Genomic DNA, 22,914 nt, shown 5'->3' with positions numbered 1-22,914 from the left:
GGGAGGGAGGCTGCCTTGTTGTGATGAGCCAAATCACTTCCTTGATGGCACTATTGGCACAGACTAATGTACTGTAGCTACAGCAGACTGATGGGCCACTCATATTCAGGCAGAGTTGTAGATATTCTGGAAATGTGAGACTTTGGGTGCATTTTGAAAAGACCAGAGGAAGTGCTATGTAGAGTGAACAAGTAGAAAAGTGGGGAAAAAAGTAATTTTTTTAGGTAACTTCTTTGCTCACAGATAACCACTATATGCACAATGTGCTAATTTTCAGTAATTTAGCTCCAAGAAGCAAGATGGTATCATAGGTCACCATTTACTACTAGCACTGTGTTCAGTTTATAGATTCCAGGAAACGTTAAATATAGTGGGGTTGGATTTCCATTTTTCCTTCAGGAGGAAGGAAAGAATACCAAGACTGGCAAGATATTCTAACTAGAGGAATGGACAGATGAGCAGTAAAATTTACTGTTGTGAATGGAGCAAAGTTAGAGGTACAATCATATTACATCATAAACAAAATGTTCATACAATAAATACAGAGAGCCAAGACTAGGATGTTTTTCAATGTGACATTTATTTTCTTCTAGCCTCTTTAGTTTTTCAGCTTGTTATATTTTTCAGGTGGAACAAGAATTAATCTACTATGTTCATGATGACAGTGAAGAACTGATGGACAGTTTTACTGTGATAGTTAATAGCACAGATTTATGGAAACAGAGTTTACCCCGAACTGTGTTTGTGACTGTTACTGCAGTAAATGATGAGGCTCCTGTTGTAAAAGTAAACCGAATTCTTCAGGTATGTTTGTCAACCTTTTGAAGTGTTAAAATAATTCCATTAATTCTGATGCCATTTAATGCAGCTTCATTAACAGACTCGTGTCTGGTAGGATAGTCAGTATAATAGGTAGTAGTCCTTGGGTTTAGAGAAATTAATGCTCATGAAAGGAGGCAATACATAGGTTATTTGTATTTAGGAAGATTTTAGACACGGAGAACTGTTTTGGCTGTTGTAAAGATCATCTTGATGGCTGAATGAGCATTCTTTTAATCTTAAAGTTATGTGAAGTCTCTTGGACTGATGTAGGGCATGTGAAGGTGGATGGCTTGCACCGGGATGTTTGTTATATTTTTGTGTTGTTTGCTGAGGTGTCTTGAGGGCTGTAAATGAACATGTAACCAGTAGAATGGGAAAAGAGAGAATTTTTTAGGCGTTGGGTATCACTTAAACAAAGCAGGAGTGGTTCCCTTTTAAAAAGTTGCAAATAATATAATGCAGTCTGTGGAAATCTAGGGTCATCAAAATATTAGTCCAATCACTGAAGCTATCACTTTACAATATCACAGTGTGATACTGTGAGCTAAGAAAAAACATGTTAACTTTTTTTAACTGCCTTCCCCCCAGAAAATCCTGAAGAAAATTTTAGAGTTACCTTTATCTAAAGCTACCTTTAGCTCTTAATGACCATAGCTGACTTTTTAATCTACAGATCTTTGAAAAGTTACCTACCACTACAGAAGAGACTAGTGTCACTTCAGTTTCAATGCATTTTTAGATTGATTAATTAATTTGTTTATGTATAGTATTTAAACCAGGATGTATTTGTATAGTATTTGTTTGTGTTATGATAGCGGTCAGTAATGAGAACCATTTTAGTAAGAACACTGTGCCCAAAAAGCTCCCCACATGTAAAGACTTTCAATCTGAGATCTGATGAGTAAAAGCAAATTAGGTGACTCCAAAAATCAGGATGAAATGAACATGGTCAGCTAAGTGGTCACAGTAAACCAGCTGGAAATCATCAACGTGGAGAAGGTATTTAGGAATAGGCTTGAAAGAAGATAAGCAGGATATTTTGAAGCTGCAGTCATTCCCAGTGCTCTGTGTTGCAGTTTATAAAGGGGTGGTACCAAAACATGCATGTAGTTAATTGTGTATTGAAGAGGGAAAGTGTATTACTCTAAAGATGATGGTAACCTTGTGTTGTATATTTCGCATCTTTTTATATGAGAAAACACGTAATTTTTAAATTAGCAGTAGTGTAAGTATTGTACAGCTTCACAGTGAAAGGCAGATAATCTGCAGATGCCCACAACAGAAGATAGCCTGCCCTGTGCAGAGACTGCTGACAGAAGGGCAGACTGCATTGACATGTTTGGGTGGCACAGAGCAAAATCTTCCCAGGTTTAAGTAACCACAGTGGCACCCTACAGACATCAGCACAGCATGCAGCAATCTTTGTCTAGTCACGGAGAAGAGAGCACCATGTTCAGCCAGGTTTTTTGGGGTCTCTGTTCTGGTGCATTGCTGGGAATAAAGTGTTGGCATTGAGCTGCTGGAATTGCAGTCTGTTAAACAGATCTAAGGCTGTGTAGTGCACTGCAATGCAGCTTATGGATTTTTCTAAAAATATCTGTGAATCTAGGCTTCCCAAGAGCAGGATTAACAAAGCTTCACCTACCCAGAGCTGGTCCTGTCTGCTGGGGAGGCAGTCTGTGTACTAGAACCAGGATGCTGCATTTGTGCCTGTGGTTCTGCTAATCATGCAAAAGCTATTGTTGAAAAATCAAGTTTATATCTGTTGTGAGTGGCTACCATTATGTACACATATGGTGGATTCATGTGCAATCTAAAACAAATTTGGCAGTCAAGTTATCTGATGGGAGGAATATGCTGAGATGAATCTTCCTCGAATCAAACTTGCACAACATCAGTTGATGGAAGAAAATGGGTTTTTCTTAGTCCTCCTAAATACTGAGATGAGATTGGCATTCCTGTGTAGGGTGATGGTGGCTGGCTCCATGTTCAGCCAAACAGTCTGTGCTCCTCAAGAACATTGCTAGTGTTAGATACTGAATGATAGACAATGTTGCTTTTAAAAACTCAGTAGCTCTTTTATCTGTTTTGTAGAGTTGGAAATGTACAAAAGTATAAAATGACTGACCGCTACTGTGAAAACAGGAGTCTACTAGAACTGTTGGAGTTGACTGAAGTTTAGGACCTCAGAAATTTTATAGATCAGAATATAAAGAGTCAGAAAGAAATGCTGAATGATTAAAAATACAGGCTAGGTTATGGCATCTGCTGCTGAGAAGTAGCTTATGTGATGAAGTACATGTCAAGAGGTGAAGAGGCCAGTGATGTTGGTGTGGGCATGTGGAATTTAATTTATGCCTTTGGGCTTCTGTCCAAACGCAAGAAACTTTTGGGTGTGTGCACACATGCTGAATGAGTCTAACTCTAGCTTCCTCACTTCAGAGACAGCCATAACATCCCTTCTTCAGACAGCCTTGTCTGTTGCTATCAATGTTATGAGCACCATGGGGAGAGTTTCAGAGTGACAGACATCCAACCATTTTGGGAATTTTTCTCTGTTTTATTTCTAGGAAGCAGAAGTCAATGAGGGTTTAAAGTGTTTCGGTTTTTTGGTTTGTTTTTTTTTTTTTTTCCTGGCTCAGAATTTATGACATAACATCTGAGATGCAGAAAATTTTACTGTCCTGAGAACTTCTGTAGTCCATTTAATTTAAATACTTTCCATTGCAACAAATTTGTGAGATGTATTTTTATTTAGAAACTTAATTTATTGGCAATTTAGGTATAGTTTCTTAAAATTTCCACAGGTTCTATGGACTTCTTTTTTTCTGAAATGGGAATGGGTAAAGGAAAAAGGATGTTTTGAAGAAAATCACTATTCTGGCATTATGTGCTGCAATTATATGTGTTTAAATACATGGGTGGCAATGCTATGAAATGACTGTATTCTCCTGTTGCCACAAGAGGGCTATATTTTCCTAGAATTAGTTTTTTTTTTTAAAAAAAGCACAAATTTAAGCTGATTATTTTTGTTGTTTTCTCTAAATTGCTCTCTAAAATGTTAAAATGTGAATACAGACTGTCTGGTGGAATATGTGGCATGCAAGAGATACTGATGAGCTGAATCCTGTAAGTAGAGCAGAATAAATAATTTTACATCAGCAAGGTCATGAACCTTTTTTTGGACTATGCCTGTGGAATATGTTAGGCACGTGAAAAATCAGTGTCTTGCTACATCATGGAGGTTCAGATACAGTTTTCATGGTGCTCTTCAAGGAGATTTTGATCTCAGATATGAAAAATAATATGCTTGTAACACTCCGCTGTGTTCTCAGTGTTTGCTTCCCTGTGGTTCTTCTCAGCTCTTAGATCTTTCATTCTTCAAGGATCATGTTGCAGGCCATGTATAGTACTTTAGGAAGAATTAAGTGGTAGTGTGCTGAGACAACAGAATTAAATATTGACATTACAGAAAAAATGATTTTCTATAATTAGAAATTTTAATTCTTTTTTCCTTTAGTAAGGAAAATAACTTGGAAGTTAGTGAGTCATTTGTAATAACATGTGTCCATTATAATTTTATTTCTTTGTATATTCTATATGTGACCTTTTATTTTCTTCATAGAATAATTACGCGAGTACTACTGAGACAAATTAAAAGGTCTCAGTACAAAAACTGATGTGCTTATTTGGTGCCACTCACTAAGTCACCCTGTGCTGTTAGTTGTCATTCTGTGCCGTAAGTGTAATTCTTTATCAAAATTTAATATTTGTAATTACGTTAAAGCAAAATACATATTTCAGGGAAGAAAATAGCTATTTGTTAATCGAAAGGTATTTTTCATTATAAATTTACTTTTCAGACTTCTTCTGATTAGAAAAAAAATCAAACTTCATTTTAGTATCTCTTTTTCCATGGCATATATTTTGTGACACAATGTAGGATGAAATCTTTCCTCTGTTGAAGTGTGGTGGCAAAAATTTCAGTCTCTTAAAAGGTTTTCTTTCATGGTTCATGTTAAAAAATGGCATTAATGCTTAGTGAATTGTGATTGATGATTTTTGGCTTTGGTATAGATAAAATGCTCTTTGTTAAGGATCATGTGTCCCCTTCAACCATTTGGTGGGATGTTACTACCAGATATTTATTCAGTGTACTTAGACCTAGAAAGACAGGGAGGAATGATGCAGTGTGTTTTGAAGCTCAAGCTGAGGTATTTAAAGGTTTAGGCTCTTAAGATTTTACGCTATGTTACAAATTGTGTATGAAAATAATTGATATTGATGTAGTGAATATTTTAGAAATTTCACTTCATGTTGAGATAAATATGTATTGTTCTTTGTTAGCACTTCTGTCTGTATTTCCAGATATATACAGCAGAAATGAAGAACAAAATAGGCCATTGCTCATCCGTTCCAAACAAGAAATTATCCAGTCAGATAGGAATGAAACCCAGAGGGGAAGTCCTTTCTACTTGAAATAAGGGACCTTAAAGATCATCTAACTCCCCCTGCTGTGGGCAGGAACACCTCCCACTAGACCAGGCTGCTTGAAGCCTTATCCAGCCTGGCTTTGAGCACTGCCAGAATTTGGGAATCCACGACCTCCTTGGGCAACCTTTTTCAGTATCTCACCACCCTCACAGTAAAGGATTTTATCCTAATACCTCACTGAATTTCCCCTCTTTCAGTGTGTACCCATTCCTTCTTGCCCCGTCACTCCAGTTCCTGTCAGAGAATCCCTCTCCAGCATCCCTGTAGGCCCCCTCAGGTACTGGAAGGTGTCTCTGAGGTCCCCACACAATCCTCTCTTCCCCAGGCTGCACAGCCCCCATTTTCTCAGCCTGACTTCATAGAAGGGATGCTCCAATTCTTTTATTGATCTCGTGGCTCTCCTCTGAAATTAGACTTAGAATGTGCTCCAGCTTTAGTTTTACCAGAAGTAAATAATGGTTTTTATACCATCTTTCTAAAAACTAGTTAACTATTTTTCTGCAATTGTAACCTGGTAAATGGTAGGCAGCTGTTGGAGACATTGGTTGTTTCATCTCCCTAAGTGCTCTGAGTGTCTCTGGGTTTTTTAGTGCACTAAAAAAGGGCCTCTGGTGCATTTTGCTAGAAGAAAATAGTGCAGCTACAAGAACTGTTCCATTTGTATTAGTTTATGCTGTCCCCAGGCTGTTTTTCTTTCATCTTTTCTGCTGGTGAAAGTAGAGCATATTCAGTGTCTTACCTGCTGTGAAATACATGACACTAAAATTCATGTGTATGTGTTGGAAAGCAGTTCCTTTACTCAGTTATCATAATACAATTTTTGTTATGTTTCTGAGAATTTAGAGCACTTGCATTCCAACTGTCTGAAACTCTTAACTAATGTAGGCTTGTATTATTTCAAGGTCTTGTATTTTGCAGACTATTTGCCAGGATGAGCTATGCCAGTCTGTGATTAGAGATTTGGATGGGCAGTTAGGAAACCTGTTGTAGCTCTGAGTGTTGCACAGCACAAATCTTTATTCTTTCTTTTTTCTTGGAGTCACGTGTCATCCATCCCTGTCCCTTGTCTCCTTGTTATTCCAATTTTCTTTTGTATACATTTTCTTGCTTTATATATTTTTAAAATTATTTTTGCTTTTCTAGGTCTGGGTGGGTTCAGTCACAGAAATAACTGTTGATGACCTCTGTGCAGAAGACAAGGACTCCTCACCATCAGAACTGGTGTATTCTATTACTCCACCTAGCAATGGACACTTGGCTCTGAAGTCTTCTCCAAACAAGAGCATCCTAGCTTTTACCCAGACTCACATAATTAAAGGGCAGCTGGTATTTGTACACAATGGTATGTGATTTCAAAAATACCACATCTGATACCAGAATATACTATTCAGTATATTTGTGTTTATAATCCATTAAAGATCCCATTGTAACGTCACAAAGATCTTGGAACGCTGGTTATGTGAAGTATTTATACACTGGTTATACATTATCTCTAAAACTAAACAAGATGTCTGACGTCTATTTAAATGTGTTCTCACTGAGAAACCTTGATGTTCTTGTGGTTCACTAGATAGCATCCTTCTTTCTGAAAACAGTTTTGCAGTAGGGGAACATTTCCATGCACTTTTCAGAGATAGGAAATCCGTTTTTTTGACTACTGTGATCGAAAATTTCCTGAAGCCTTTCTGTCTTGCAACAATGCAGAGCTGTTCATGGACCAACAGTCTCACAGATACCTGGCATAGTGCAGTGATGGATGATGAAGTTATGGTTAATCTGTGTGATGTCAGTGTCTCTTTCAGGTTCTGAAAGAATTAAGCTTTAAACATTGACTCTTTCTCTTATTGTCCAGAGCTAGAGAGCGGGGATTTATTTTCATTTGGGAGAATGAAATGTGGGGGATAAAAGAAGTTGGGGCAGCTTCATGCATCCTTGAGTGGTAGTAATGGGAAGCCACAGGAAAGAACTTCCCAGTGGGGTTCCAGCCAGAAGAGGCAGGGCTTTCACAGGGTGATAGCTATCTATTTTCTGCTCCAGCTGTATTACTACTTCCCTGAGTTGAAAGAAGAAAGGAGTTGCTACAGAAGGAATAAGTCATTGTTTTGGAATGGAGGTAGTAGAGATACACTGCTCTCCTGCCGGCCCTGAGGCAGGCTGTGCTCCCTTGGGTGCAGAAGTCACTCCAGATTTATGGTGTGTCTTCATGAGGCTGAAGTACTGTGCCTTATGATGCACTGTCTGGCAAGGTGCATATATATTGCTGAAATTGCTTTACAATCAGTTGCTGGTGATCTGTAAGTATCCTGCTCAAATAATTTGGTCAGGAAGTAAAAGGTCAAGAGCATGATAAAAGTGAGCCAAGCTATTTAAATTGTTCCAAGGGAGACTTGGACATGTAAGAAGCCCTATGATTGTAGGACAGTGGTAAGTGTGGGGAAATTAATCTACTCTGTGTTCCAGAAAGGGCAAATGCACATATGTAGTCCTAGAGAGTGAATCTTGATTAATAAAAGTGAAAAGAACAGAAAATTTCATTTTCCAATCACTGGGAGTAATTTTTCCAATGAGTGTAGAGTAAATTTGTAACATAAAATTACCTGGGTTGTGTGTCAGGTCTTGCAGCTGCTCTGGCTTTGCTGTCTGCTCAACCTTATGGCCTCCAGTGCTTCATGAAGTACTCTGATCATTTTGCTTCTTTGTGTTTCTTGGTCAGTGGTTTTCCTCTCTCCTTCATCTTGACCTGTTGCTGGAAATGTAGTTGTTACTCCCATCTTATTGCCTCTAGCCTTACCTGAGGCCTTTCTTTATACCTGGGGCCTTTCCTTATGTTGTTGCTGTCATTCAACTTTTTATCCCTTTTCTCTGTGTTTCCTCTGTTCCTTCTTAGGTGTGTGCTGGCTACTTTGTCTCCTTTGGGAAGTACCCCCATCTACTCTTCCTACTCATTTCAACCCTTCCCAAAAGCACAGGTTCTTCTTGGCTGAGGCAGCTCTTCCATCCTCCAGCTACTCCTCATGGCAGTATACAGTTTTTAAACCTGTACGTGGCCGTGACTCTTCATTCTCAGTGTGTTTTTTACTGCCAATGAAAGTACTTTGCTTTTATGCCCCTAAATTAGACCTCTCAATTTTCCCTTCACATCGCTCAGCCTTATGAGTTACATTTTGCTGCTTATTCTGTGGTGTGAGTTGCAAATCTTCCTCTTTTTCTCATGTTTTCCCTTGGATTTTTGTTTCTTTCCTCCATAATCTCTGATTGTTCTATCACCACTGTAAATGCAAAACTAGAACACACTTTTCCTTTTCTGTATCCCTCTTTCAGCGTAAGAATTCCTTCTCTTTTTCACTATTGTTTCACTCTAGGGTTCTTCTCTCTCACTTCTGCAGTATGGGCCCTGCCCTTAAACCCTCACAGTATTTTTCTTAGGGGCAGTAATAAATTGAACTCTTGTTGCTGATGAAGTCTTTGTGCTTGTCAGTGCAGCTTTTACAAACCCTCTTTCTGGTGTCATTTTAATCACGTCTGATCAGACTCATTTAAAAAAATTAATTGTGATAAAATGATAAATACTCCAGCCAACCAGAACTTCAAGATGCAGTTCTGTTCCTCACTGCTGATGACAAAACGTCTATGTCAATCAAGCAGTTGACCTGCCTTAGCCAAAAAAGCAAGAGAGGTTGCATAAGCAGGTTCATTTGGGGTTATTTTTCAACTTAGTACAAATAGTAGACTACTCACATGCTTTTTTGAATCAGCAGCTGGTTCTTTTTTGTTAGAATATATAATAAAATAAAAACTTTTAAAATAAAAGCAATATTATCAGATCTTCCATAGCTTCTTCAGCTGCCTGGCTAATATAAGAGCATTTCCTAGATCTATTTTTAACTGTAATCTCAGAACACACATTTGATTCTTCTGATACATTAATTTATAGTTAGGCAAAGTATGATGATCATTACATGAAAGTATGTGGTACTCTCTGGCTTTTAGTATCTGTATTCTTGTAGCAATATCTTATGGCTAAATTGGGCAAAGCAAATACAAGAGCATGGTAATTCTTTGCAGCAGTTAATGTTTCCCTTTTTTTTTGGTCTTTTTACCTAATTGAATAACATGGAGAACCTCTGCTTAAAAGCAGCCTGTCAGTTCTGAGATATGTATTTTTACAGGAATCCACTCAGACTCTTGGAGGTATTTTGCTATTGCTTGTGCCAAAGTACATACAGGTCCTAAGATTAAAGGGAAAAATGTGCGTTTATTATGAGTACACATAACCTCTGAAATAGTTTAAGCTGTGACAACATACCTTCTTCAGCGAAGCTGAAGTTCAGCGAAGAGGCTAAGGAAGCAACCCAAGAGTTTATTCAGACCTTTAAATATAAAACAAAATGAAAGAACATTCAAGTTACCTTTCTCCCCAAATTCCTTCTTTGCCAAAACGTGATTGCCTAGGTGCTTTGGACCCTCCTAAGACATAAATGGAGTTGAAAATTTTGGAGTCATTTTCTCCCCACGTTTAAGATTTCAGCTCCACCATGTCAGTGAAGAAAGAGAAGGGGGCACTCTTGCTGATTTTCATCTTAGGGGTGTCTGGCTTTCACTGAAAACAACAGCCAGTAGTTCTCCCTGGGGAATGCGTTAATTGCGTTATCAATTTATTTAATTCTAATTAAGATACAAAGGCTCTGATAAAAAGTTGCTTTCAGGATGATCTTGGATATATTGCTAAGGAAACTTCTCTGTCTGCTTATCTGGAAGTCACTTTGACTGTCACACTGATACCCCCAAGACTTTGATTGTTGAGATGGAGCCCCTTTCTCATTGGTGGCTCCAGTCAACCTTGCTTGACTGTCTACATACCCAACACTCACACAGTCAAACAAGGTTTCCTCACTGACTTCACTTCAGGTTTCCCTTAGCAGAATCTCAGGTGCCTCTATCCTTAATTTAATTATTGTGCAACTACAGAGTAACGGCTCTGGCTGGGAGCCCATGACAGGGGACCCTGACCAAAAGGCTTTGCAGTCTAAGCCACGAAAGTCTGAAGTCCTCAGCTTCTGCCATGTTTCTGAGTGTTGGTCCCCTGGCAGCAGGTCCCAGTGCCCTTTGTTATGCAAAGGCTCAGCAGTTCAGGGCTGCTTGCCTTGGGCTCCTGCCACCCAGAGCTCAACCTGCACAGCTCCACTGCAGCTGCACCCAGAGCTACCTGCCCTGAATGTGTTCCTTAACAATATTTCACGGTAGCCAGGAGTGAAAGGTGTCCAGTGTATGTTTTTTGTGTGACAGAGTAATATAAGAATAAATTTATGGTTTTGATTTCCACAGGAGCAATATCTGGAGGCTTCAACTTTCAGGTGACAGATGGTTTGAACTTTGCACCCCGACAGATTTTTAGCATCACAGCTCAGATGCTGGTCATTAGCCTTGAAGTGAACAAAGGGCTCGGAGTCTTTCCAGGTAGGTTTTTTGAGATGATCATTATTTTGTCCACTTGAAAATATTGCCTAATAGAGAGTTATTTGTCAGATAATTAACTGACTAAACTATGGAAAACTAGCTGGGAATATTTATGTGTGTTTTTTAAGAAAGGCATACTGCTTTTTTGCTTTACAGTCTTTAACCTTTTGATATGTGCATGCTTGGAGTCATAGAAACTGGCAGTGAAATGTTCAACTGCAATGTGATAATAACACTGTCTGCCTAAGCTCTGGAGATTTCCTATTTAGGTTTGTGTAAAATCTCTGTAGTCCATTCAGATATTTAGAGATTTAGGAGGTTGTGATAGTGCCTTGTAAAAGCAATAGAGGAATGAAGATTGTGGCCATGAGATTCTGAATACCACGTGTAAATTTTCCAGATTGCTAGTTCACTTTTCTTTTGTTTAAAATGAATTATAGGCAGCAGCACAGACTCACTGAGGAATCAGAAGGCTGGAAAACTTTGATTCATATTTGTGCATTTGTAGCTAGTTGTTTCAGCAGCTGAGTATTTTTTAATGAAATCATACCATTGAAGGAGTTGATGTGCTAAGAGGTCTCATCAGAGCCATTTATTCCTTTGCATTGGCAAGAGTAATCCCTCATTGAGTTAGGAATCTAACATTTATTGCAGGATTAAAGGAGAAATAAAGATTAGTTTTCACTCAGTAGTATCTTGCATCACACTTTTGTTTGTGATGCCTTCTTTTTTGTTTCTCTGAATGTGATCTGTAGAATCAGAGAGATACTAAGAATTGGCAGAGTTCCAGAGGTTGTAGTCTGTACCTTGATTTATTAATTGGATATCTAAGAGGAGCACTTTATCTTCTTACACTTCCTGAATATAAGGTGCATAAACAAAGGTTTGCAGCAAAAGCCACTTAAACACAGGCAACAAAAAATGAGATTGTAGCAGCATGATCTTCTAATTCAGTCAATATAAATGGGATTCACATAAATCCACTTACAAAGCTTATTAACCTGCAATTTTGGTGTGTACTGTTGCCTTGGGCCCAGGGATTTACTGGAATTCTATCTTAAGCCAATGATAATTGTAAGAAAAGTATGCCTAATACTTCCATAGAAGGCAAAGTCTCTAGGCTGTCAATCAGTTCTTCCATTTACAAAATACAGTATTTCTTTCAGCACTGCAAACTGTATTCGTCCAAGATTGCAGTTTTTTCCTTGCATTCTCACTTACTTTGCATTAGCAAAATTCCTTTTAGATGTTATAAAGTGTTACTAGATTTTTCACATGTTCTTTTTATGGTATTTTTAGAGACATTCTGGAGGTGTATGGCTTTCAGCTGTACTTTGCAATCATGAAATGACTATTACAACAACTAGGGTGCCAAATGGTTACTATATATAAAAACAACAGCCAGTGTCCTGTTAAATTTTATCGCCCTAGTAAGAAGGGATCATTTTGAGCCAGCTTGAGAAATCTTCTCTCTGGGGTAGTAAAAATTGAATTTATTTTGAAGAATTTACCATGTCTTTGTGACGGGGTGTAAACTATTCTCTAAAGCATATTGTTTTGCAATTTTATAAGAGCATGAACTGCTTTTTTTTTGTGTTGGCTATACCAGATCTGTTTATATAATTCATAGACTTTTTTTCTGTTTTAAGAGAAGCTTGTTTAATTCAGCATAGTCAGAAAACTGACTGCTAGATATATTAGCTTTTTCTACTGTCTGCTAGATATGTACAATGGAAGGATTTTCTTCTTCAGGAAGGCAATTGCTCAAAAAAGAAATGAGCTGAGTTTCTCTGAGGAGAGTTAAGCCTGACTTGTAGTTAATTGGAAGCAGAGCTGTCAAATGAGTCTTGATGAGATGTTGAGATGATTTATAACTCTTCGGCAGTGGTAGGGAGAATGCTCATGCCAAAGGATTTTCCAAATCTTAAATGTAGGCAGTAAAAATGTGTAACAAAATTACGAGGCACCAACATTACGCTGTTGCACTCTACTTGAATTGATTAGCTTGGCCTTATTCAGTGTCACCTGTTCTTGTTGTGTTTCTTCCTCCTCTGTCTGTTCCTGTCCCCTGTGTTTGGGTGGGGTTTTTGTGATCTCTCCTTCTGTGATTGGGAACACACAGGCAGTGTTCTCACTTCATTTTCTTTCACCCAGTCTGCTGGCTGACAAATAACCTTCCTCTCCCTGTTGAGGTGTCTGACCTGAGAACTACTGTGAGTGCCAGGGAAGTTCTCAACTCTCAAGTGAGAAGTGGATGAAGGAGAAGGTTAAGTTTGGGGAGGATGCTAATTTACAGAAGGGCATGATAGACTATGTTGTCTGTGTCTAGATTGTATTTCAGCCTGTGGAGTTCAGTGAGAGAGGTCAGGTCTGCTAGGAATTGAGGGAGTTTTGTGACAGATGCCCTTGCCCCCCATCGCCATGCTCTGTGATGACAGTGGCGTGGTACCCTGGTATGGTCAAGAAAAATTGCAGCAGATGACAGATGGTTTGAACTTTGCACTCAGACAGATTTTTAGCATCACAGCTCAGATGCTGGTCATCATCACTATGCTGTGACCGTGTTTTAGAGTTAGTCTGTTAAGGCAATAAGGCCTGATTTGCATAACTAGCAGGTTATGCAAATAACTGTGTTTGCAGGTTTATGTGGTCTGATTAACTGTTGTGCTAAGTTGTACATTCTTGGCCACATCTGCTGTATGCAAAAGGTCATGGTTCCCTCCCTTCCTGTCACAGGGAAAAAAAGGAAAAGAAGGGAGAGGTAGAGGAGGAAGACTTCTTGAATTAAATATTGTCTGGGAGAATTTTTCTCAACCGGAGAGACTCCTTCACTTTTCAAAACAGTGGACACACAGAATGGGAAGGAAAAAATGGGAAAACAGGAAGAGACAGAAGATCTTATAATAGCTCTGTTTCAAAGCAGTTGTTATTTGAACCGGAGCACAAGCAGATGTGAACAGTCAGGCTCCTGGTATTAATAATGGCTTTAAAAGCATCCCTATTCTTCACTGTCCTTGCAATGTTTTTTTCCTTCTGAATATTATGGCATATATATGTATATAATACATATTTGTGTTATTCTTGTAAGAGATAGATTGATAATTCAGATTTCAAGTATATTTAATACCATATAGTCTTTGAAATTATGTATTGAAACCTATAAACCTTGTTGCTCAAGGAGAAGATAAAATGTGAAAATGGAGGCAGAAGTGGGGATACAGGGGGAATAGGACGATGGGAATCTTGCTCCTCTAAAATGATCATGAGCTTAAATTTTAGTTTGCCGACTGTGTACCTTGAAACTGCATTAAAAAGAAGCCAATTTTTTTTTTCTTTTAGGAAATTACTAGCTAGGAAATTATTGCCCCAGCTGTGTCAAAAATTGTCTTGCTTTGACTAATTCCAGAAAGCTCTTTATAATCTTTAGGACAGAAGGTAGTAACCTTAGTAAGGTTAGCGTCGTGCTATGTATTAAAAGAATTTTGTTACCACTCTGTTTCCATCTATCTTAATAAACAATGCATTATTTCAGTTCAGGCTGTTACTTCTGTTACATGGTGTTCTTCCTAGTTTGTTTAATTCAGTACTTATGTTTTAATTTTATTAATGAAAATCCTATTTCATATTGATAAAGTGTACTTTTGTTAATAATTGATTTTGGCTTATGTGTTCATTAGAAACTTTGTCGTTTTGAATCTTCTCTGAGTCAAATCACCTATGTCTTCTGTGGCAACTGGGAATACCAAAAACATTGGAGTTTGAATTTGGTTCTAGACATGTGATATAGAAGCAGAACTTCTTATATGTGCTCTAATCTATACTTCAGGTAGTTTTTGCAGAAGCCAGTATTTAGCGATTACATGTGCTGAAGAAAACTGTATTTTTAAAATGGGGGTACATCCTACTGTGATAGGCTTTTTAATTGAAAAAGCTGTTGAAGAGTTGTAACCAGAAGGTATCTAGAAAAAGAGTAACCCTGCTGATCTTATAAAACGCTATTAAAATGGTACGTAGAATACCTGGGTGAGAGTGTGAGTTGTGCATGCAAAACTTAGACTTTTGGAAAAAAAAATCTGTTGTAAATCTTGTTCCTATACTTCACATTTTTTAGGTTCCAGGAAACCTATTTCACAGCATGATCTGAAAGCTGTAACCAATGATGTGACCAGTGCAGGAAACAGAACTATAACTTTTGTGATTGTAACTTCCCCAAAACTTGGAAGGCTGATCAGAGTAGATTCTGATGATACCACTCAGGAAATCTTCAGTTTTACACAGTCTATGGTAAGCATTTAATTTATAACAGCTAGTTGAGGAGTAGATTGTTACTACAGAGAGCATCTCAGTTGCTCATTCTTTGTGTGATCCATTTATATCTGTTAAGTAACCAGGCATATGTGACCCATCAGTGCAATCACCAAGATTTGCTATGTCATTAAATATCTGGTGTCTAGTAATGAACACAAGAGGAACCTTTGTTCCCTTCTGCTTGGATACTAGCAGGGTCTTGGCAATTCCCACTGTTTTGCTTGTAAGACTATTTGTCAAGAAGAGCTGTTCTGGTGCCATTAACCAGCAGTCAGAGGTTGGAAGCTTTTAGTTTTTGGCAGAAGAAGCAGCCTTTTTCTCTATGAAAAGTCCAAGTATCAGATCTGTTTCAGCTGTACAAAGTCCTCATGGCTGTCCCCAAGATGACTTTTATTGACTGTATTGGCTGTGGTACTAAATGTGTGAAGTATCTTAACTGTGATACAGGCTCTCTTACTGAATTACTAAAACGTGGCAGCTTATGTAACTCGATGGAAAAATTCTTCTGCAAAAGGAATTACTTGTCTGTGTGCAGAATTCGAATATAACTATCTTTAGCATACATTAAGCTATTCTCAGAAAATTAAAGGGAGTGAGATAAAAGAGGGTCAATCTTCTGACTTTGCTCATGGAAAAAACGTATTTTTGCAGATTAAAAATGCTATTTGATTGAGTATATGAATGAATAAGAAAATCTATTGGTCAGAATTTGAACTTGGGCAGTAAAACCTGGAAAAAGGACAACATTTTTATTTGTTGTCATCAGGCTTTGAAACAACCTGACCAAGGATGGTTGTAGAATGGGTCTCCACCTGGACTTTATAAATCAAGATGAACACAGAATGGTTTTCATGAAAAACATGTTGTAATCCCGTTATGCCATTGGTCTTGTTTCAGAAGTTGCTGAGTTTTGTCTTGTTTGATGAAAGCAATGAACTGTATAATGACACTTTACCCTTCTGATCCCAAAATATGTGATTTTTTTTGAGTATTAAATGAAACAATTAAGCATGTTAGACACAAAATATTTCAGCTAAGGTTTTGAAGTGTCACTCCTTTTGCCTGTGGATGTGACCATTATGTGTGTTTATTGGACAGTACCATGTCAGAACATGTCACTTATTCTCTGTAGCTTTCATGTCACTTATTCTCTGTAGCTTTAGTTTTTAGTAATGTATAGCTAACTTTCCTTTTAACTTTGTAAACTGTGAAAGGTTTTGGGCTGAAATAATATGCATGCTTTTCTTGTCTGTTGGAGATATTTCTATTGGCCATTTTAATTTCAAAAAAGTAGAGCTGAATGACTTCTTGCAGGTGGAATTCAAGTATCCAAACAAGATTGCTGTTTATTTTGGTAGAGGGTGAGATGTAAGAGAGAGAAAGGGATCCTAAATAAGCTTTCAGTTCAGTGTGTTGTAATCACAGGGAGTTAAATATGAGTGAAGAAAATGGCATTTATGTTACAAACATTGTACATTGTCCATGTAATGGAGACTAAAGCATTTAGTTTCTGTTTGGTAATAAGCTTGAAAAACTGATTTGAATTGAAAAACATTTTGCATTAGTGTAGGTCTGTGGGTATTCATTGACTTAGTTCTGTGCTGAGGAACTTGAAATTTCACTTTGGAAAAGTAGTTACTCCTTTTGCTGGGGTGCTGAACTCTTCTGTATTTGCTGTGGTTTTTTGCTTTGTTGCCAAAGGGGAAAAAAAAACAGCAAAAAGAAACAGAAATTACTATTGCATTCCAAGGCATTTTTCTTGAACAGATGTTGTTCAGCTAATATAAAAAAATTTTTTGCACATTAAACACTCTTGAGTAACTCAGGAGTTTTTCAACATAATGTTTGAGTTTTGTTTTTCTCTGCAGTACTTTCTGTGATATCTTAGAAGTATTTTCATCTCACAGCAAACCACAGCTTCTTCATTATATAGAGTCATTGCAGAGGTAAACACAGAAATCCTCACCAATTGCATTCAGTTCTTAGACAGACATTATAATGGATTTGCAGTCAAAAAACTGCAAAACAACCAGCCAATTAAGATGGATAATAAACACTGCTGAATTTAAAGGATTTGTATTGTCCTGTATTTGTTAGAAAAATTTGCTGTCCTCAGCTTGAAGTCCTAAAAAGGTTTTTGGAAAGTTACCCTGAGCTAACATACTCTTCTGCTATTATTTTTTTTTTTGTTTTTCCTATAATAGCCATTAAGAATTAAATCAGTATAGAGAAAGCAGAAACCTGGAGATGTGCATAAAGGATTTCATCACATTAGTCTAAATTTTTTAGAGAAAAATTGGGATGTTTTTGAGGCTGCTGAGAAAACTGACCTTGAAAGGTCAGTTTGCGTAGTGATCTCAGTGGGGGCTGTTGCAGTAATTTCAGGATTCAATCTCGCTGTATTTACCCCTCAGATTCTATACTTTTAAACTTCATCTCTGATAACACCAGGGGGGTTTTGGTTTCTTTTTTCACATCTTTCAAGCATGTATGATAGAAATGTGTACTAATGAGTCCCTTTAAGGTGTTTGCAGGGTGTGAGGACTATGTTAAAATAGTAAATTTAAAACCAGCACCATCTCAGACAGGAATCTCTCAGGCAGTTACAAACTAACATGTGCAGGTCTGGTCAGCGGTTGCCTGGGAACTTGCCAAGGATTTAATGGGTGTAGCTGTCATTTCTCCAGGGCAGTGAATGAATTATCAAGCAGACCAGATGCTGAATCTACTGGATAAGATTCAATAAGTAGTCTAGTCTTGCTATCATTAGGAATTCTATTACAGTTCCAATGTATTATAGTATTGATCATAAAATTCAGGTATAGTTCCAGCTGGTGAGAAATAATCTGAAAATGCTGCCTTTTGCTTTGGGGTCTAAAGAGATAAAATGGTTTTATCTTACATGTGCATTTGTTTCTCTGGAGACGTACTGCAGTATCTTGCAATACTTTGAAGCTTGATTGCTTACAGTGGACTGATTAGATTCCTTGAGTGTGACAATCTGCAAGGTCAGTGCAGGCAGGGAGAGGACAAACCAGATTCCTTCTCATCTTTTAGGAATCCCTGTCTTGCTATGATGTAGAAATTTTCCACTGTGTAGTTCCATCACCTTTTTGCTTGTAAGTGAGAGTAACTATCAGTGGTCATTGCACTTCCTTCAGGTTTTCTTAGTCTCTTACCAAGTGTCTTTTGCCATTTGAAGGAAATAACTACATCAAAGTCCTTCTTCAGCCTTCAGCGTTTCATATTCTTTTTCAGGACAAATAATCCAGCCCTGCTAGTGTCCTTGCGAAGAAAACCCAAGACTTTGATACTTTAATTTACTAAAAATACAGTCCATCTGAGCACATGATCACCATTACTAGTTTGAGGCAGTTTCTCAGTGTTATGTATCTCTTTGCTCTTCATGTAAGGCTTTTACTAAAAATTCATGCCCAGTAACATTTCATTACTTTCATGTGTTTATCTGGCAACACAGAGTCCATCTTAAGAGAAAGAGAAATGCGGGATAATCTCAGTGTACATACAAACTGGATCGATGGGCTGAGGCCAGTGGAGTGAGGTTCAACAAGGCCCAGTGCCAGGTCCTGCCCTTGGGTCACAACAGCCCCAGGCAGCTCCACAGGCTGGGGCAGAGTGGCTGGAAAGGAGCTGGGGGTGCTGGTGGCAGCAGCTGGACATGAGCCAGGCTGTGCCCAGGGGGCCAAGAAGGCCAATGGCATCCTGGCCTGGATCAGCAATGCTGTGGCCAGCAGGGCCAGGGCAGGGATTGTCCCCCTGTGCTGGGCCCTGCTGAGGCCACACCTCCAGGGCTGTGTCCAGGGCTGGGCCCTCACTGCAGGAAAGGCCCTGAGGGGCTGGAGAGAGCCCAGAGAAGGGCAATGGAGCTGGGGCAGGCTCTGGGGCACAAGTGCTGTGAGGAGCAGCTGAGGGAGCTGGGGGTGTTTGTCCTGGAGAAAAGGAGGCTCAGGGGGGACCTTATCACTCTCTACAGCTGCCTGAAAGGAGGCTGTGGCCAGGTGGGAGTTGGCCTCAATCTGCCCAAGTAACAAGTATTAGGATGAGAGGACATGGCCACAGTCTGTGCCAGGGGAGGTTTAAATGGAATACCTTTCCAGGTAGGACACCTTTCTTCATGTGAAACACAACTGAGTATTGAACCCAGTATTGACCTTTCTTAATGTGAAACACAGTTGAGTATTGACTGCCCAGAAAAGTGGTTGAATCACCAACTGGATATTTTAAAAGACATGGAACTTGGGACATGATTTGGTGGTGGATTTTGCAGTTCTGGATTAACAGTTGGGTTTGATCTTTCAGCTCTTTTGCAACCTAAACAATTCTATGATTCTGTATACTCTGTGCATGGACTAAGGTACAAAGGTCTTTTTGAACAATGTTCTCAAGATACTTTTTCTGTCCTTAATGCTCTTCTGCTTATAATTACCTTGCTCTTACACATATGTCTACTTTTTACCTGGAACAGGTTGATGAAGGTGTGATCATGTATGAACACTTACATGCTGAGTCAGCTGCCTGGAGTGCAGAAGATTTCTTTACATTTACTGTATCCTCTCCACCATCTGCTCTGGATATCCAGAGGTTCCATGTTGTCATTTCATATGAAATTGACAGTCATGATCAGAATAGTCATCTTCTAGCAAATACAGGTAAAAATGCTTCACTGTTTTGGCTCAGAATTGTTTTGGATCTGTCAGAGGTCCATTGAAGAACGGAGGAAAAACAAAAATTTCTTTCTCTTCAGTAAGCAGTGACCAGAATACTTCTGAAACAGAAAGTACTGTACGGTAGTAGCTTGGAGTGCTGCATTCACTGCACCTTTAGAAATGAAATAGATACATAGGTTTAATGCTTCCTACTGCTGTAGAAGATATTTTGTTTTCTGTAATGGTAGGTGGAAAACACTATCAGGAGCTTTGAGATACTTGTATTTCTTTAATCTTAGTGTATGCATCAGTCAAAAATATTGTCTTTCATATCTGATTGTACTTTACAAGTAGTGGTAATATATTTTTAGCCATGACATGGAAATCAAGGATACCACAAAGGATAGAAATTTTTGAGCGTCATCAGTGTTTAATATGTAGTTTCTGAAATAGTGCAACTATAAAATGTTCAGTTTCTAAGATTCTCTTTTCATTTCTGCCAGGTGCCATAGTCCAGGAAGGAGGTAGAGTAGTAATCAACAAAACAAATCTAGATGCTTCAAACCTATTGATTAAGCTACCTGATGTACACCGCTCCATGTATGAAGTCTGGTATCAGGTTGTGTCTTTACCCCAGCATGGCATGATTGTTGTTGGAGAACAAAATGTTACCAAAGAAAAGCCTAACTTCTCCCAATATGTACTGGACAAATTTGGAATTATGTACATACATGATAATTCTGAATCTTTATATGACAATTTCACTTTTGCTGTTTGGTTGAACCTGAAGAGCAAGCCTGCTACAAAGCCCCATAGTGAAGTTGTAGAGGAGATGTTTAATATCACTGTTTTCCCAGTGAATGACCAATCTCCAGAACTGAAGACTAAAAGACTGCACTTGAAAGTCCTGCAGGGAGATGTGTCAGTGCTGGGCGCAGAGAACCTGAAAGTTGAAGACTTAGATAATGCTCCAGCTGAGCTGAAATACACCATTGTTAGCAACCCCAATAATGGTTACTTAGCAATGAAAAGCAATCTCAGTGTCTCTATAAAAGATTTCACACAAGCTGATGTTGACAGTGGTAAAGTGTGGTTTGTACAGGATGGAAGTTTGTCTTCTGGGGTGTTTTATTTCAGTGTGACTGATGGTAAACATCGCCCTTTATACAAACTGTTCAGTATTGAAGTCGTACCAATCACTCTCGTCCTTGTCAACCTTACCAATGTTGCACTGCCACAGGGCCAGACATCAGTCACTATTACTGACGTGCAGCTTTCAGCTGTCACAAATGGAAAAAGCACTAAAATTATATATGAAATAACTCAGCCACTCAAATATGGGCGCCTCATGATTGGAAATGAGCAGGTTAATAAATTTGAGCAGGCAGATTTGTACTCAGGAAGGCTCTCTTACCACCTGACAAATCTTACTGCTTCCAGTGATGTACTGGAGTTTATGCTTTTTACTGCAGAAGGCAATCTAACAGGACAAGTGCTGAACATCACAGCGAAGCCTTTAGTACAAATTATATCTGACCTGCAGATTTCAAATCAAGCAGCTTATAAATTTGGAAGCAGTGACCTGGATGCTTCTGAGCTAGCCAGTTTGACAAACAGCAATCCTAGATTTGAAGTGATGGTGCCCCCCTCTCATGGGAGGATTGTTAAGAAAAGATTTGTGAATGATGCAGTGTTTGAGGATATTCAGACGTTCACCCAGGCTGACATCGATAGTGGTGTTTTGCTTCTAGACATAGACACAAATATGACGGGCATCAATCTGTTGAATGACTCATTTACATTTATACTCAGGGCAGATGCTGTACAGCCTGCTGTTGGCTGTTTTCAGTATTCCATTGTGCCACACAGTCCTCCACTTGGGCAGGGTTTTACAACAGAAGTGCTTTTTCTAACCAGCATGACCACTTTCAGGGCTCACTCTACCTCAAAGGATGAGGCAGTAGTCTCCTCACAGAATGAAGACCCTGCAATAGCACCACAGAGGACTGAACCAACCATGTGGCCAGGGCAGAATCATTGGGGAAACCTACATGAGGAAGGTCCATTGCTAAATCAGGCCATGGGAACAAGTGCATCTGTGGAGTTGAAGATGACAAACCAGGTTAATGCCAGGAGTCACAGAGAGCAGGCAGGTGAAAGCAGCCCTTGGTATATTATTATCCCCCTTGTCCTGGTGTCTGTCCTACTCATTATTGCTGTTACTTCTGTGTGCATTTTGTTAATGTGTCAGAAGAAAGATAAGACAAAACCTGTAGTCAAAAGTCAAACAGATGCAATCCTCAGTAGTGCAGATCGATGTCTGGAACAGAGTTTGACTGTGCCCTCTGTCACAGTGACTCCTCTTCTGAAGGAGGCTGAGAGGAGTACAGCCTCTACATTTGTGGCAGTAAAACATGAGCAGCTGCTTCCTACAGTGGCTTCTCCAACTACAGAAAGGTATCTGAAAAACAGTTTTTTAAATCTTGATCCTGAAATGATCCAATATTGTCGAAAAACAAACCCAGCTTTGAAGCACAATCAGTACTGGGTATAGTTAGACCAGGTTTGGTCATGCTAATTGATGTCATATGGAAAAGTGAATATATATTGTTGACATATAATTTGCTCTTTAGTACACTCATTTATTATAGGTTAAATGATACACTGTTTGTTAGATGAAATCTAAATACCTGTGAACCTGTGAAATAATAATAACAAAAATCCTACTGATTACAGTGGCCATGACAGAAGATTTGCAGTTGGTATGTCAGCAAAATGCTCACTTAATTTAATGGGGAATTTGGCCTTGTGGATTTTGAGTGCACCCCACGTATGCAGTATTTTTTATTTCCCATGAAAGGTAAAATAGAGTGTTCTGTCATGGATTATGTATTTTTATTGAATTGTTGGGCTTTTCTTTAACTGATTTTGCTATAAAGGTCTTTTATTCCTTCTGAATCATTACTTCTCTTTGAAGAACTTCAAATTGTTTCAATAAGTAATTTTTCCATGATGCTAATTTCAATAATTTCAGTAATTTTAACCTGAAGGCGGTTCAGAGGCCAGTAGTAAAGAAACAAAACTGAATGTTTTGACAGGTCACTAAACTTGATATCCAGAATTCAATTCAGCAACAACAGTACAGCAGTGAATAAGGATTCTGGTG

General features: G+C 38.6%; 1 protein-coding gene across 2 annotated transcripts in view; it reads left to right on the top strand.

The window, feature by feature from the left end:
* LOC134431835 (chondroitin sulfate proteoglycan 4-like) overlaps positions 1-22,706 on the top strand; it is a 28,492-nt gene extending 5,786 nt beyond the window's left edge. For both annotated transcript variants that reach the window (XM_063180042.1, XM_063180043.1), the window contains exons 4-9: positions 628-804; positions 6,460-6,658; positions 10,642-10,773; positions 14,885-15,057; positions 19,568-19,751; positions 20,252-22,706. In XM_063180042.1, the coding sequence (XP_063036112.1) occupies positions 628-804; positions 6,460-6,658; positions 10,642-10,773; positions 14,885-15,057; positions 19,568-19,751; positions 20,252-22,302 (2,916 nt within the window). In that variant the 3' untranslated portion in view covers positions 22,303-22,706. The remainder of the gene's footprint in view (positions 1-627; positions 805-6,459; positions 6,659-10,641; positions 10,774-14,884; positions 15,058-19,567; positions 19,752-20,251) is intronic.
* The last annotated feature ends 208 nt before the right edge of the window (positions 22,707-22,914 follow it).

Source organism: Melospiza melodia, chromosome Z (genome assembly GCF_035770615.1).
Source record: "Melospiza melodia melodia isolate bMelMel2 chromosome Z, bMelMel2.pri, whole genome shotgun sequence".
NCBI lineage: Eukaryota > Metazoa > Chordata > Aves > Passeriformes > Passerellidae > Melospiza > Melospiza melodia.
The sequence above is the reverse complement of the archived record's forward strand: the minus strand, read 5'-3'. Positions and strand labels throughout refer to the sequence as shown.